General features: G+C 38.6%; 2 protein-coding genes across 3 annotated transcripts in view; both read left to right on the top strand.

Annotated features, from left to right (window-relative positions):
- The first annotated feature begins 272 nt into the window (after positions 1–272).
- On the top strand, positions 273–4,438 carry LOC102894069 (T-cell surface glycoprotein CD1b). 2 transcript variants are annotated; one of them, XM_006912915.1, is made up of 6 exons: positions 273–455; positions 738–1,004; positions 2,301–2,579; positions 2,770–2,913; positions 3,433–3,526; positions 4,140–4,438. In XM_006912915.1, the coding sequence occupies exons 1-6, from the start codon at positions 395–397 to the stop codon at positions 4,159–4,161; spliced, it is 867 nt and encodes a 288-aa protein (XP_006912977.1). In that variant the 5' UTR covers positions 273–394; the 3' UTR covers positions 4,162–4,438. The 2 variants fall into 2 exon arrangements, with proteins under 2 accessions (XP_006912977.1, XP_006912975.1); XM_006912913.2 differs by having other exon boundaries at positions 274–455; positions 2,770–3,048.
- A 1,627-nt stretch (positions 4,439–6,065) lies between these two features.
- The window catches only part of LOC102895404 (T-cell surface glycoprotein CD1e, membrane-associated), a 39,706-nt gene continuing 29,967 nt past the window's right edge, over positions 6,066–15,804 (top strand). Inside the window, exon 1 of the mRNA XM_006912916.1 lies at positions 6,066–6,098. Coding sequence (XP_006912978.1) covers positions 6,066–6,098 — 33 coding nt within the window. The remainder of the gene's footprint in view (positions 6,099–15,804) is intronic.

The following is a 15,804-nucleotide window of genomic DNA, read 5'->3' as shown; positions in this document are numbered from 1 at the left end:
AGATTAAAGTAGGCTAGAAGCAGAACAATTATTTAATATTTAACAGATGTTGCAATAAAGGATTAGGGAGGTGAAATAATTTTTTAGGATCAGATGAGAGCTTTTTCAAGTTTGTAAGTATGAAGAAAGCTGAGGTCAGGAAGAACAACTGGAAGCCAGGGAGATTAAAAAAAAAAAAGTCTGGAAATCAAGGGCTAGAGTGGAAATGAGAAGCAGAGAGGGAGGCCCAGGGCTGGGGGAGGTACAATTTTTCTCCAATGTGCAACGTGGATGAGGAGCATATTTGTCAGTTGGAAGAGAGAGGAAGTTACTAAAGAGTATTGAGAAAAAGGTTTGCTGAAATCAGAGATCATTCGTGGGCTCTTAGGAGTCAGAAGTTCTATCTCCCAGTGAAATGCTGCCTCCGTCACTTCTATTGCTAGCAGTTCTCATCTCAGGTGGTGACAATGAGGATGGTAAGAGTACTCTGGCAGCCCCCAGCATGGGTGTAGGGGGTCTGGATAAAAGCATGCTGCACTTACCCCTATGGTTCTGGGTCCTCCTGTATCCAGCCCTCCTCTCGTTCTGTAGGTCGGGGATGGCTTCTGAGGCCCTGCACAGGCAAATGTCTCAGGATTTATTTTGTTCTTCAGACTTTGGGTTCTTTTGCTCTAGATCTTTTCTGTTTTCATTTTTTAAAAAATATTCCCTCCTGCTTCTTTTCTCCTCACTTTTTTTTATCCTTCTACTACCCACAGCTTTCCAGGGACCAACTTCTTTCCATGTCATTCAGATATCATCCTTTGCCAACAGCACCTGGGCACAAAATCAAGGCTCAGGCTGGTTGGATGATTTGCAGATTCATGGATGGGATAGTGACTCGGGCACTGCTATTTTTCTGAAGCCCTGGTCCAAGGGCAACTTCAGTGATGAGGAGGTGACTGAGCTGGTTGAGCTATTTCGAGTCTATTTAATTGGATTCATCCGGGTAATACAGGACCACGTCAGTGAATTCCAGATGAAATGTGAGTGCAGTCCTCAGATCTGGGGAGCTTCTCGTTGAATTTTTTTTTTCTCTTGGTTTAGACTACTATTCTCCATGAACTTTCTCCCCTCCTCACTTTACCCAACTGCACGCACACACTTCTCTAAAGTAGTCTCCAGTCAGACTTCATTCCAGATTTTTCCTGCTTCCTGCATTCTTGTCTGATAAAGATATCCTTTTGTAACCATCTCCTGGTTTGTTTGTGTATAATTTTTTTTTCTCTCAAACCTTAAGAAAGAAGTCCTCTTTTCTTACACTGTGCTTGAGAAAACTATAGTGTGACTTCCTCCCCTTCCAATCCATCTCCTCAAATATCTCCTGCTTGATCCCTCTTTTCAATGAAATTCTCCTGTTCACCCTGGAATGTTGTACTCCTGACTTCATCACCCTGCTTCTCACACTTTGAGCCTCTTCTCCCTTCTTATCCCTTGTATGTCATTACAATAGCCCTTCTCTAGCATTTTTGACATGCATACTTCTCCCCTATGCTCTTCTTTCTAGAAAGTCTCTGAATACAGTCATGCACCACTCAATGACAGAGATATGTTCTTAGAAACATATTATTAGGTGATTTCATCATTGTGCAAACATCATAGCATGCACTTACACAAACCTAGATTGTATAGCCTATTATACACCTAGGCTCTATGACATTGCTTATTGCTCCTAGTCTATAAACCTGTACAGCATGTTACTATATAAAATAATGTGGAATTAAATCAAGCACAAGAGGATATAATGCAATCAAGAGACACATGAGATGTATGAAATTACTGCCAGTGTAACACAGCACACTGTTTTACAGCAAATGTGTTTTTTTTATAAGTAGGAAGAGTATACTCTAAAATAATAAAAAGTATAGTAAATACATAAACCAGTAACATAGTCATTTATTATCATTATCACGTATTATGTACTGTACTTTGTATGTGCTATACTTTTATATAATTAGTAGCATAGTAGATTTGTTTACACCAGCATCACCACAAATATGCAAGTAATGTTTTGTACTATGATGTTATGATGGCTACAGTGTCAGTAGGCAATAGGAAATTTTCAGCTCCATTATAATCTAATGGACCACCATTGTACATGTGGTTCATTGCTGATTGAAATGTTGTTATGCGGCATATGATGGTACTGAGTTGGTTGTTGGCTCATCATTTCACATCTCAGACTTTTCTCCCCACAAATATCCAACACCCTAGGTCTTTCTCCCATTCATTTCTTTCTTGTTTGCATTTAATAACATTTTCTCTGATTTCCTTCTATCCAGACCCCTTTGAGATCCAAGGCATAGCAGGCTGTGAACTGCATTCTGGTGAGGCCACAGTAAGCTTCTTGAGGGGAGCTTTAGGAGGACTGGATTTCCTGAGCTTGAAGAATAATTCGTGTGTGCCTGCCCCAGAGGGCGGCAGCAGGGCACAGCGATTCTGCACGCTCATCGTTCAGTACCAAGGTTTCTGTGATATCGTAGAGAAGCTCCTCTTAGAAACCTGCCCTCGATATCTCTTGGGTGTTCTCAATGCAGGGAAGGCGGAACTGCAGAGGCAAGGTTAGTCCTGTTCTCTCTTCAAGACCTTTCTATTTCACTTCCCACCACCTTCTTTAAATTTAAGATTAGATGGTAAATAAGAAGAGAGGGGTTTAATCAATAAATGATTTGGTTTCCAATGGTTTTTTGAGTACCTATGCTCTAGATTAAAGCCATAATCTGGCACTGTCCCTTCTCATCCCTGCTACAGTAAAGCCCGAAGCCTGGCTTTCAAGTGGACCCAGTCCTGGGCCTGGCCGTCTGTTGCTGGTGTGTCATGTCTCAGGATTTTACCCAAAACCTGCATGGGTAATGTGGATGAGGGATGAGCGGGAGCAGCCAGGAACTCAGCAAGGTGACATCCTTCCCAATGCTGATGAGACATGGTATCTCCGAGTAACCCTGGATGTTGTGGCTGGGGAAGCAGCTGGTCTGAATTGCCGAGTAAAGCACAGCAGTCTAGGAGGCCAAGACATTATCCTTTACTGGGGTGAGAAAGAACTGGGGGCCAGCTGTAAATGGGAGAGGATGATCCTCAGGCATTGAGGGAAGGACTAGAAAAATGATGAGACTTAATGGAGAGAGAGAGGGAGATGAGAGAGAGAGAGAGAGAGAGAGAGAGAGAGAGATTGGAGATGCCTAAAGTATAGAAGAGGTAAGAATAAAGAATCTATAGATTGTGTGAGATAGGGCAAGAGAGAGAGACAGAGGATGGATATGAACATATGGTGTCAGGAAATATGATAGAGTTACAGATACTCATACATCAGCAGTAGGTGAATAACAGTTCTGACACCCAGATGGGCAAAGGAAGCTCAGGAGAATTAGAGAATGAGTTTTGAAGTGACATACTATGTCTTCCCCCAATTGCCAGGAAGCCCCACCTCCATCGGAGTGATATGTTCAGCAATAATAGTGCCTTCCTTGATTCTTTTGATATGTCTTGCATTATGGTTTTTGAGGCGCTGGTGAGTTTTCTAAAATTTTATCTTTTTTGTCTACTTTTCATTCTTTTACATCACTGTATCTATTTACATCACTTTAGCCTCTTTCTACAATACCTTTTCCCCTTTCTCCTCAATTTCCATCTTTTTAATATAAATCTATTCTTTAATTGTGGTAAAATATACATGGCATAAAACTTACGATCTTAACCATTTTTAAATGTACAGTTTGGTAGTATTAATTACACTTTATACCCATTAAACAACATCTCCTAAATTTTTGCTCACCCAGACCCTGACAACCAGCATTCTACTTTCTGCTTATATAAATTTGACTGTTCTGGATACCTCATATAAGTGGAATCATCAATATTTGTCTTTTTGTGAATGGATTATTTCATTTAGCATAATATCCCTATGGTTCATTCATGTTGTAACATGTGTCAGAATTTCTTTCCTTTTTAAGGAAAGCTGAATAATACTCCATTGTATTTATATAACATATTTTACTTATTCATTCACCTGTCAATGAACATGTATTGGTTCTACCTTTTTTGCTTATTATAAATAATGCTGCTTTAAAGTGGATGTACAAATATCTCTTACATAGAGCTAAATTTGCTTGTGTTCTTAACAGGTCATATCAGAATATCCCGTGAGCTTTCATCATTTCTCATTAATCATTTGGAATAAGTACTCAGAAGACCAGAATCTCAAGTTTTTGGCCCAGGAGTCAATCTCATCATATTTAATCAAATAATCATCATATTTGATCAACTCAGAGTTCTCATAGGTTGTGAAATAAATCGTAATTTATACACCAGCAGAAAAATAATTAAGGACTGTGAATTTATTATGAGATTTTATCAATACTAGAATCCACTCAGATTTTATAGATGTGAAATGTGAAGAAGAATGTATCTCAGAATAAATAAAATAAAGTACATATGGTCTTACTTTTTTGCAACTTTAAAAAAGTAAAACCATCTTACAATTTTACAACTTTATAATGGCGTAAAAGTGATACACAATTCAGTAGAAATCATACTTTGAATTATGATTTTTTCTGGGCTAGTGATATGATGCTGGGCAGTGGCAGTGAACCACAGCTCCCACTTGATCAGGGGTGTCAACAACTGACACTCTATGATGTGTTCATTGTGTTAGATGATTTTGCTTAACTGCAGGCTAATGTAAGTGTTCTGAGCATATTTAAGGTATGCTAGGCTAAGCTGTGATATTCAGCAGGCTAGCTGAATTAAATACATTTTTGACATTCAATATTTTCAATTTACAATGGATATATTGTTATGTAACCCTATCATAGGTCAAAGATCATCTGTATACAACTCAATGGTGACAGCACCTTGACTTACTATTTTAAAAAGTTTTTTTTTCTGCTTCTGCTGAAATATTATTTGTCAAAGTAAGGTTACTATAATTATGCTGAAATAATTGTATTTGCAGAGATGCTGACCATTTTTTAATATAATTCTCTTTATCTGCCTGGATGACAACCCTCATGGCCCATCTGTGATGCTTCTTTCTCTGAGAAGCTTTACCTAATGCTATAGTGAAAGTAACCCTCCCTTGGGTATTACACAAAGATCTCCTTTACTCTGTGCTCTCAAAATTGCAGTTATTAATGTTTTTATTTCTCTTCTACTTGCAAGTCCTTTGACAGAAACCTTGCTCTAGGGGGATCCCTGGCAAGATCTTTAACTTGAATATGTATCTGTTCAGTAAATATGATCTGAGTTAATATAACTGCTATGTTAATGGTCTTTTCTCAAAATCATTGTCTTCCTCTTGTTAATGGTCTTTTTTTCTTCTATAGTTAATATTCTAGATTTCCCTTTTATTAAAATATTTCTTATTTAGCAAAAAAATAGCTTGCTCTCCTTGTTTATGTCCTGAACCCCTCTGAAGAAAACCACTTGTGCCCATACTAGAACTATAGTTTACCTATAAAGACTCATCAGGATAGGATCCTGCTCCTTATTTTTCTGTGAGAATGAGTGAGAGAGGCAGGATGGGTGTGGGATAATGGTGCAGGGGGGTTGTTAAATATTCAAGCAAAAAAATCAAAAGAGCTTTTCTTGCCCTCAAGGACATTGAGATCTGTGGTATATCAGTTCAGATATATCTTTGTTTTACATTTACTTTTATTTACTTATTTTTGCTTATTCCATAGTTTTTTAGAAACATTAAAAAAATTAATCTCATCTGATTAAAATAGCAGCAGGAGGGAGATGGAAAGAATTTGAGTACATTTTTTGTAGGACTTAAGAAGGGAGGTCAGAGCAAGCAGACCTTTTGGAAAAGCTTGGGGGTACTGGAAGCAGTTTCTCCACTTGGAAATTTTAGGATAATATGAGCTTTAGGTTTGTGAAGGCTAGGAAATGGCTGAAAATATAGTTTTATCCCCTCTCCATTAGTACATTGAGTTACTTCACCAGGATGCATTAAACTCCACCTCATCTTATAGAGCTGGCATGTTGTTGTATGCTTGACTACACACTCAGCCATAATCTAGGGTGCTGATTAGTTTGTTTCTCAGAGTATGGACTATGAAGCACCAGCAGCGGTAGTACAGGTAGGTTTGTTAGAAAAATAAAATTTCAGGACACTCTCTAGACCTATTAAATCAGAAAACCCAAAAATGGAGACCAGAAATTTGTGTTTTAACAAGCTTTTAGGTTATTCTAATATATTCATTTAAGTTTGAGAACCCATTATCTAAAGATTTCTCAACCTTTACACCATTGACCTTTGGGCCAAAGAATTCATTGTCATGGAGAGTTCTCTTGTGCACTGTAGGATTTTTAGCAGCATTTTTGGCCTCTACTCACTTGGTACCAGTAGTTCCTTTCCAGATTTAACAATCAAATATATCTTCAGATATTACCAAATGCCCCCTAGAGTTCAAATTTGACCCCAGATGAAAACCAAGGTCTAAGATAAGGAGCAGAATTTTAACTCCAACCCCAGGCTTTGTAGAATACTCAGTTAATTGTGTGTAAGTGATCTAATTTGGTCCAATCCAATTAAGCCTAAAGTTTATATCTAGTGGTTGAAAAAGGAGGGGCTCTTTCTTTGTCTGGATGATATGCTACCTTCAAAGCTCAAAATGGTTATTGAATTTTGTTCCATAAGTAAAGCTGGCTCAGGAATAAAGCTGACAAAAGAAACAAAATGATTAAATGAGAGCCAAAGATCAAATCAAATTCATCCTAGAGACTGACCTATTTTTGCATATTTTAATTATATGAACTCAAGTAGCTTTTCCTTTTAAACCAATTGATTTGGAATTTCAAGTTGCTCAAAACTTCTGATATTACTATGATGTCTGAAGTCTTGCAACAGCTTCTTAACAGCTTTTTCTGTTTTCTTTGCTCTTGTTATTCCCCTTTCTCCCCATTTTATCATCCTGCAAATGTGGTTTCTTTCTTCTTTTTAAATAATATCTTTTATTTTGAAATTATAGTTAGTATGCAATATTATATTAGTTTAGGTGTATGACATAGTGATTATACATCTTTAAAACTCATGAAGTGACCACCCCAATAAATCCAGTACCCATCAGATACCATACATAATTATTACAATATTATTGGCTATTTTACTTATGCTATACCTTACATACCCATGACTATTTTGTAACTACCAATTTGAACTTCTTAATCCCTTACCCTCTTTTCACTGACTCCCCCCAAACCCTCCCATCTGATAACACTCAAAATGTTCTCTGTAGCTATGTGCTTGTTTCTGTTTTATTTATTTTGTTCTTTAGATTACACATGTACATGAAATCATATGGCATTTGCCTTTCTCTATCTGACTTACTCCACTCAGCACAATACTCTCTAGGTCCATTATGAAATATCTTTTCCATCCCTTTACTTTCAGTTTGTGTGTGTCCTTTGATCTGAAGTGAGTCCCTTGTAGGCAACATATATAAAGATCTTATTTTCTGAAACATTCAGCCACACTATCTTTTGATTGGAGCATTCAATACTTTTCCATTTGAAGTACTTATTGATAGACATGTAGTTTTTACCATTCTTCATTCATATTTTTATACCTTTTTCTTCTTTTTAAAGAAAATCCCCTAACATTTCCTGAAATACTGGGTTGGTGGTAATGAATTCCTTTAGCTTTTTCTTGTCTGGGAAGCTCTTTATCTGTCCTTCAATTCTAAATGATATCTTGGTTCTAGGTCCTGGGTTTTTATCACCTTGAATATTTTGTGCCAAGCCCTTCTGGTCTGCAAAGTTCTGTTGAGTAATCAGCTGATAACCTTACGGGACCTTCCTTGTAGATAACTAATTGCTTAAAATTCTCTCTTGTATTTAACCTTTGGCATTTTAATTATGATGTGTCTTGGAGTGGACCTCTTTGGGGTTATCTTGTTTGGGATTCTGCACTTCTTGGGACTGTCTGTCTATTTCACTCACTAGATTAGGGATTTTTTCGTTATTCTTTCTTCAAATAGGTTTTAAATCTCTTGCTCTCTCTCTTCTTCTGGTACCCCTATGATGCAAATGTTGATATGATTGATGTCGCCCCAGAGGTCCCTTAAACTATTTTCATTTTTTTTTTGGATTCTCTTTTCTTATTACTATTCTGATTGGATGTCCTTTGCTACCCCATCCTTGAAATCACTGATTCGATCCTGTTTCATCCAATCTGTTGATTCTAACATACTCTTCATCTCAGATATTATATTCTTCATTTCTGACTAATTCCCTTGTATGTTTGTCATCTCCATTTTTATGTTTTCTCTCTCCTTGTTAAAGATCTCGCTGAATTCATTTACTCTTTCTCTAAGTTCATTGAGTATCCTTATCACAAATGTTTTGAACTCTGCATCTCGTAGATTGTTTGTCTCCATTTTGTTTAGCTCTTTTCCTGGAACTTTGTTCTGTCCTTTCATTTGGGACATATTTCTTTGTCTTCCCATTTGAGCTGCCTCCCTGCATTTGCTTCTATGTATTAGTGCTCCTAAGTTCCCCAGTCTTAGTAGAGTGGTTTTATATAGTAGGTGTTCTGTGGGGCCCAGTGGGACAGTCTTCTTGGTTATCTGAACAAGGTGCTCAAAGTGTTTCCCTTGTGTGGTTGTGTTTGCCCTCCTGTTGTAGTTGAGCCTTGGTTGTTGGTTGCACATCAATGAGACAGATTGACCCTTGGGCTGATCAGTTGTAAGGATTAACTAGTGAGAGGCTGACCCTATGGAGAAGGATTCACTTTAGCAGGGTTTTGGTGCCTGTCCAGTCTGCCCTTTGGGTGTATATACCTCTGATGCTGCCCTGGGTGGTGCTCTGGCTCTGGCATTGGTCAAAGCTGACCATCGGGTGTGCCAGGTCAAGGACCTTCTGGGAGGGTTCCAGCTGCAGGCCAGGTTGAGCAACAGCCTGTGCACCTCCCGGGCCACCTGGTAAGAGTCACCAAGCAATCTACAGATGGCTGTCAGCCATACTGGTCTTATAGGTGCCTTGAGAGGCCACGCTAGTAACTGAAGCCGGCTGCCTCTAATGCCAGACTTGGGGCTGCTCAGCAAGAGGTATGGGGCATGCTGAGGCCAGATGTGGCTTTTTGGGGCTGTGTGAGCCCTTGAGAGATTTTAGAAAAGTCCTCAGCATGAGTCAAGACAGGCCATTTGTGTGGAATAAACCACTAGAGGCAGTTTGGTTGGGCCCACAAGTTGGGAGAGACAGTCTCAGAGAATATTCTGGGTGGAGTGACCTGTGTTATCCAGGTTGCTAAGTACTCAGATATGATGGCCTCCTGCATTTGCATGCTGTGAGAGGGCAGAGCTCAACAAAGGAACAATAGATACTGCCAGCACTTCTGTCCAGGAGAAAGCCACTCCTCCAGCCCTAGTCCTGAAGCCTGACAACCTGGTTCTTCCTTGTATGTCCCTGGCACTCTTTATACAGCTATCCCAGTGCTGGAGCTCAGAACAAATGAGTTCATCACTGAGTAAGGCAGAGTAAGGGCCCTTTAAGAGGAATTTCTGTGATTCCCTCAGCTCTCCATCTCACTCAGCCAGAATCTCCACTGGTTTTCATAGCTAGAGGTTGTGGAGACCTCTCTTTCCAGCACTGGAGCCCTACGCTAGAAAGCCCAGCATGGAGCTGGGACTGCTCACTCATCTAGGTGGAGAAGAGGCTCTGCAGCCAAGATAGACCTCCTGATTCTTGACCATCACACACAGTTGTGGGATCAGGCAATTTCATGTCTCCACCCCACCTATTAGTCTCGAGGTGACCTCACATATGTCCCTAGCTGTAGGGTTTTTATTCAGCCAGACCTGAGGCGACACACAGTGATGGCTGTTCTGTTGTGTTGTTGTAATTTTGATGTGATTGTGAGAGGAGATGAGCACAGCCTTTATCTTCTACTCCATCTTGACAGAATCTGAAACGTGGTATTATGGGCTTATAATTTTTCTCTAAATGTACTCACTTTGGAAATCCTTAATTTAACCAATAAATGACTTTCAGAATTATATCATCTGCCTCAAAATATAATGGCTTTTCAATGTTTTTCTGTTGTTGTGAAAGTGTGTGCATGTGTATGTGACTTTTGCTAATATATAAAAGTATGATAGAACAGGAGTTGGTGGAAGATGGCGGACTAAGTAAAAGCAGGGTTCATCTCCTCATAGGTCTGCATTGAAATTACAACCAAATTATAAAATAATCAACATGGAAAATCACTTGAAGTCCAGCTGATGTTAACACCTAAGTCTCATAATATAAAGGAGCCAATCGAAGCCGGTAGGAGGGGCAAAGTCACTAATAGGGCTGGACCCACACCTGCAGTTGTTGGAGGATTGCCGGGAGGGAGAGAGAGGCTGCGGAGGATCTCCTGAAGGAGAGGAGGATCTTGGTCTCATCTGGGGGCTCCCAAGCCAGGGACCCAGCCCCGGGAAGAGGAGATTCCAATAACTCTGACTGTAGAAACCAAAGTGGATTCTGGCTGTCTGGGTGAGATGGAAGGAGACTGAATTCCTAGACACACCTTTGAAGGACCCACGCAACAGGCTTTCTGACCTGTGGACACTCACCCAAGATACTGGCAGTGGGTCAAAGGCTTGTGTGGGATTAATTCTGAGAAAGTCTGCATTACCTGGAACCAGAATGAGGGCTGGAAAGGCAGCCACCATTGTGCCTTAGTCTAGCTCCTCTACAGGGCAATTTATAGACTGAATCACTTGACTGTGCAGACACCTCCCACAGAGCCATTAGGAAGCCTTGGTCAGAGGGTATCGTCCCACCCCACCCAACCTGCAGATTGCCCGGGAAATTTTTTGCTGGGTGGCTGTCAAGCCTTGTTCTGATTCAGAGCCAAACATTCTTAGAGGATGGCCAACCCTGTGAGTTGCTTTTCTATTCTGGGACTCCTGCGGGGAACTTGGGAACAGTTACCAAAATTGTAGCAACACTGAGGCTGTATTCATCTGTCTGCCACTGTCTCTCTGAGAGCCCATCCCACTCTATCCACAAACTTCCCCAGGTAGCGCATTGACAGTGAACTGCTACAGACCTAATTTTTCCCTCCCCTGATCTCCCAATCCACATGGGCAACAAACTTTGGCTAGCACAGGGTGGGCACTGCACAGAAATCAATGGCAGGCAGATCTTTGCAATATTGTGTCCAGGGAGCTCAGGGGTCTGTGAGACCACCCCAGATGGCAGCTGGTCTCACTGTGATCTGTGTCTACAGTGGTAATGCCCAGGCACAGAAGTTGCAGAAAAATTGAGGCGGTATTGGCCAGATGAATCTTGTCTTCCTGAGATTCCACTTTTCCCAAGCCATGAAGTGCCTGCAGCCCATTGACAAGCAGCCTCTTGTGCCCTACCTGACTCTGGAGTTGTACAGTCAGTGCAGGCTACACACCTTGGCTAGTGCAGAGAGTGCATTTTGAGTAAAGCAGGCGTACGAGATGCAATATCTCTTGAGGGGATTGCAGGGGTCTGTATTGGCCTGACAGCCCTTGATTCCTTGAGCTCCTACCCCATCTAATACACAAAATGCCTGCTGCACATTGATAGGCAGCTGCTCCTGCTCTGGAGTAACACATTTAGGCCCAAGGTAGGCAGCATCTGACCTTGCTATGAGTGGAAACTTACACAGGGAACAACAGAGACAGCATTGGCATGTAAACTGACACTTCAGTGACAGGGAGAAATTTACTCAATAGGCCCAGGAGACTTTCAAGGACCCTGTGCCACCCAACACGCTATCACCCAGAGGCTCATCCAGTTTCAGAGACTTACAGGCAACTGAAAGGCAGTGTCAGGGTTTGAATGCACTGGTCCCTCTGCTAAACTGTAATAGGTCAGGGACAAGGGATGACCAGCCACTGCCTACAGTGTTGTCTCTTCCATTTACTTATAGATCCAGCATAGGTGACAACCATCTGCATATCACTTTGTAGTTCTCATCTGGTAGCCCTGAGTAATCAAAATCAGTGGCTAATTTGGCCTACTGGGGAGCACCTTCCAAGGGGCCTCAAAACCAATGCATCTGGAGGCTGACACTAGACCACAATGAAATAATTTCTGACTAGTCCCATTAGTTACATACAAAGGGTGGTTGCAACACATACACAAGCCTGCTAGGGCAAATCACACTTAGTGGGGTCAGCCCCCACACAGCAACTCTTAACCTGTGTGTGGAGCTAGTTTCCATAATTAGTCAGCCTGAGCATTAATCCCATTCATTGATCACCTAACAACAATAAAGGCTTGGTGACAACAGAAGATTGCACACAACCCATGCAAAGATCACATCCAGAGTCCCTGGCATAAAAGATCAGGGAGAGTGCATCACTGGGCCACACAGGACACCTTCCACATTAGGCCATCTTGAGGAGGCTGAGAGACAAAGCAAATATTCCTGACACATAAAAATGAACACAGAAAGACTAATAAAATGAGAAAACAAAGAAACATGCTACAAATGAAACAACAGGAGAAAACTTCAGAAAATAAGCTAAATGAAATGGAGGCAAGTACCTACCAAAAACAGAGTTCAAAATAGCGGTTATAAAGATGCTCAATGAACTTATGGGGAGAATGGATGAGCACAATTAAGACCTCAACAGAGAGCTAGTAAGCACTAAAAAGGATATAGAAACTAAAAAGGATATATAAAAGAACCAGACAGAAATAAGGAATACAATAACTGAAATGAAGAATACACTAGAAGGATTCAACAGTAAATTGGATGAAGCATAAAATTGAATCAGTGAACTGGAAGACAAGGTAGCAGAATACACCCAATCAAAGAAAAAGAAAAAAAGACTTAAAAAAATATGAGGATAGTGTAAGAGACCTCTGAGACAACATGAAACATAAAACTATCTAGATCATAGGGTTACCCAAAGGAGAAGAGAGAGAGCAAGGGATTGAGAATCTATTTGAAGAAATAATTACAGAAAACTTCCCTAACTTGGCAAAGGAATTAGACATGCAAGTTCAGGAAGCACAAAAGGTTTCAAACAAGAGGAATTCAAACAGACCCACACCAAGACACATCATAATTAAAATGTCAAAAGTCGAAGAAAAAGAGAGAATCTTAAAAGCAGCAAGAGAAAGGCAATTAGTTACTTACAAGGGTACCCCCATAAGAATATCCGCTGATTTTTCAATGGAAACTTTGCAAGCAAGAAGAGTCTGGCAATAAATAGTCAAAGTTATGAAAAACAGGAATCTACAATCATGAATACTCTACCCAGTAAGGCTTTCAATTAAAATGGAAGGTGAGATAAAGAGCTTCCCAGACAGGGAAAAGCTTAAGGAATTCATCACTAACAAGCCAGTATTACAAGAAATGTTAAAGAAACTTCTGTAAAAAGAGAAAGAGTAAAAAAGAAAAAAAAATACGAGCAATTGGGGGAATTGTTTTACGAACTATATAGATGTCTAACCAATGTACTGTATACTTGAAACTAATTTAAATAAAAAAAATGATAAAAATATATTGACCTTACTCCCAGTATTCGTGTTAAATTAACTTATTAATTTTAATATTTTTTCTATAAATCCTGTTGGATTTTTCTGTGCATACTATCATGACATCTCTAAACATGAAAAATCCAGCTGTTTCTTATCAATCTTTTATTGCATTTTCTTGCCCAATTGCACTATGAACTCCATAAACTGATTAATAGAATTGACAGCTGTCTTTCTCATCTATTTATTTGTAGCAGATAAGAATTATTTAGGACTTAAAATTAGCTGTGATAATTGCTATTAAGTGTTTTGTGTTTACTTAAAAATATCAGATTTAGGACATTTTCTTTCAAATTTGTGAAATTTTTTAAAATCATTATTATTGTTATTATGGATAGCTGTTGAATTTTATTAGGTACTTATTTTGCATTTGAGATAACAAAATATTTTATAACTTTTTTCTTAATTTTGTAAATCACACTTATTGATTATCAAGTGGTAAGATGAAGTTGTATTTCTGTAACTTATCTGCCTCCTTCATAATGTATATATGTGGATTCAGTTCACTAATATTTTGTTTATAATATTTTGTAATTTATTTTTTATAATTTCATTGTCAAGTGTTCGTATTGAGGACTTATTGCCTCATCATATGAATAATATGAGAAATATTTTCTCTGTTTCTCTTCTCAGGAAGGGTTTTATTTTTTTCTCAAATATTTAGTAAAATTCACCTGTGAAGCCTTATGTGTTAAGAAGTATATTTTTATGTATGTGGAAGGGGATTAAATTTCAGTTAATTTAAAAACAAATATACCTGTATTCAAATTATCTATTTCTTTTAATGTTATCTTTGGTAAATTCTGTTTTTCAAAAATTTGTCCAAAATGTTCAAATGTTCAATTTATTGTTTTCTTGTGCATAATATTTTCTTATTATCATGTTTATGTCTGTAGGGTTATGTACACTTTTTACCAGATCTTGGAAATTTGTTCTCTCTCATTCTTTATTTCTCTCATCTCGACAGTGTTTATCAATTTTATACATTTTCAAAAACTTTTGGCTTTTTGGTTCTATCAATCATATTGTTTTCTTTATCATTCCTTCCTTCTACTTTCTTTGCATTTAATTTGTTATATAAAGATTCTGATCACCTAATTTCAATGTATGGAGATGGGGTTTCCCCAAACACCCAATAGGCAATTTTCTGGCCACCCATTTAGGTTATCACCTGTGCTTCTGACCAATTGGCTATAGATCAGAGGTTCTAATGTCTTGTTCTTGGGGTTCAATTAATTTGGTAAGGCAGCTAATAAGATCACCTATTTATTATAAAAAGATATAACACAGGAACAGTCAGATAGAAAAGATGCATAAAGTAAGGTATAAGGAAAGGTCTGAGCTACTATGCCTACTCCAAGGGTGCCATTTTCCTGAGTTTTGAGGTGTTCATTGACCTGGAAGCTGTTCAAATCCCATTTTTAAACAGTTTTTGATACACACTTCATTACATAGGTATGATAAATTAAATAAATCATTGGTCATTGGAGGTCAACTTAACCACCAGTTCCTCTCTCCTCCCTGAAGGTCAGTGAATGAGACTTCCTAGGACTTTCCAAAAGTCACCTCTTTATCATAAGATAGACCTCAACGTTTAGGAAATTCCAAGGGTTTTAAAAGTTCTGTACCAGAAACAGAAATGAAGACCAAATATATACTCCTTATTATAAATAACAATATCATATTATATTTTTAATTTCTTTATGTAGATGCTTAAACAATTTATAATTAGCTGTTATTACTATTTTTTAAATATTTTACATTTTTTACATTTTTCACATATTTTACATCTTTATCAAAATATAATAGACAATTAGTTGCTTGTATTTACATTGTACAATTCAATGACTTTTCTCTCAATTATAGTTGATATAAAATAATATGCCAGTTTAAGTTGTATAGCATAGTGATCATAGATCCACATGACTTGCAAAGCTATCACCCCACTAAATCTAGTACCCGATTTCCCCCTTACAAATTTATTGCAACATTATTAACCATCTTTACCATGCTACACTCTACATCTCTATGTCTATTCTGCAACTATCCATTTGTTCCTCTTAATCCTTCTGCCTTTTTTTTTTTTTGCCATCTCCCTAAGGCCCTTCCCATCTAGTATCCTTTAAATATTCTCTGTATCTATGAGTTTGTTTCCGCCTTCATTGTTGGTGTTATTGTTGTTGTTGTTGATTTTGTTCTTTAGATTCCACATGTACACGAAATCATGCAATATTTGTCTTTCTCTATCTGACTCATTTCATTCAGCTCAATACTCTC

Source organism: Pteropus alecto, unplaced genomic scaffold (assembly GCF_000325575.1).
Source record: "Pteropus alecto unplaced genomic scaffold, ASM32557v1 scaffold355, whole genome shotgun sequence".
Taxonomy (NCBI): Eukaryota; Metazoa; Chordata; class Mammalia; order Chiroptera; family Pteropodidae; genus Pteropus; species Pteropus alecto.
Note: the sequence above shows the minus strand (reverse complement) of the source record. Positions and strands in the feature narration are given on the sequence as shown.

Excerpts from the sequence above, each read along its gene's own strand:
- LOC102894069 (XM_006912913.2), top strand. The coding sequence starts at position 395 with ATGCTGCCTCCGTCACTTCTATTGCTAGCAGTTCTCATCTCAGGTGGT. Across the intron at positions 456-737 it reads AGGTGGTGACAATGAGGATG|CTTTCCAGGGACCAACTTCT; the intron begins GTAAGAGTACTC and ends TACTACCCACAG. Across the intron at positions 3,049-3,432 it reads AGACATTATCCTTTACTGGG|GAAGCCCCACCTCCATCGGA; the intron begins GTGAGAAAGAAC and ends CCCAATTGCCAG.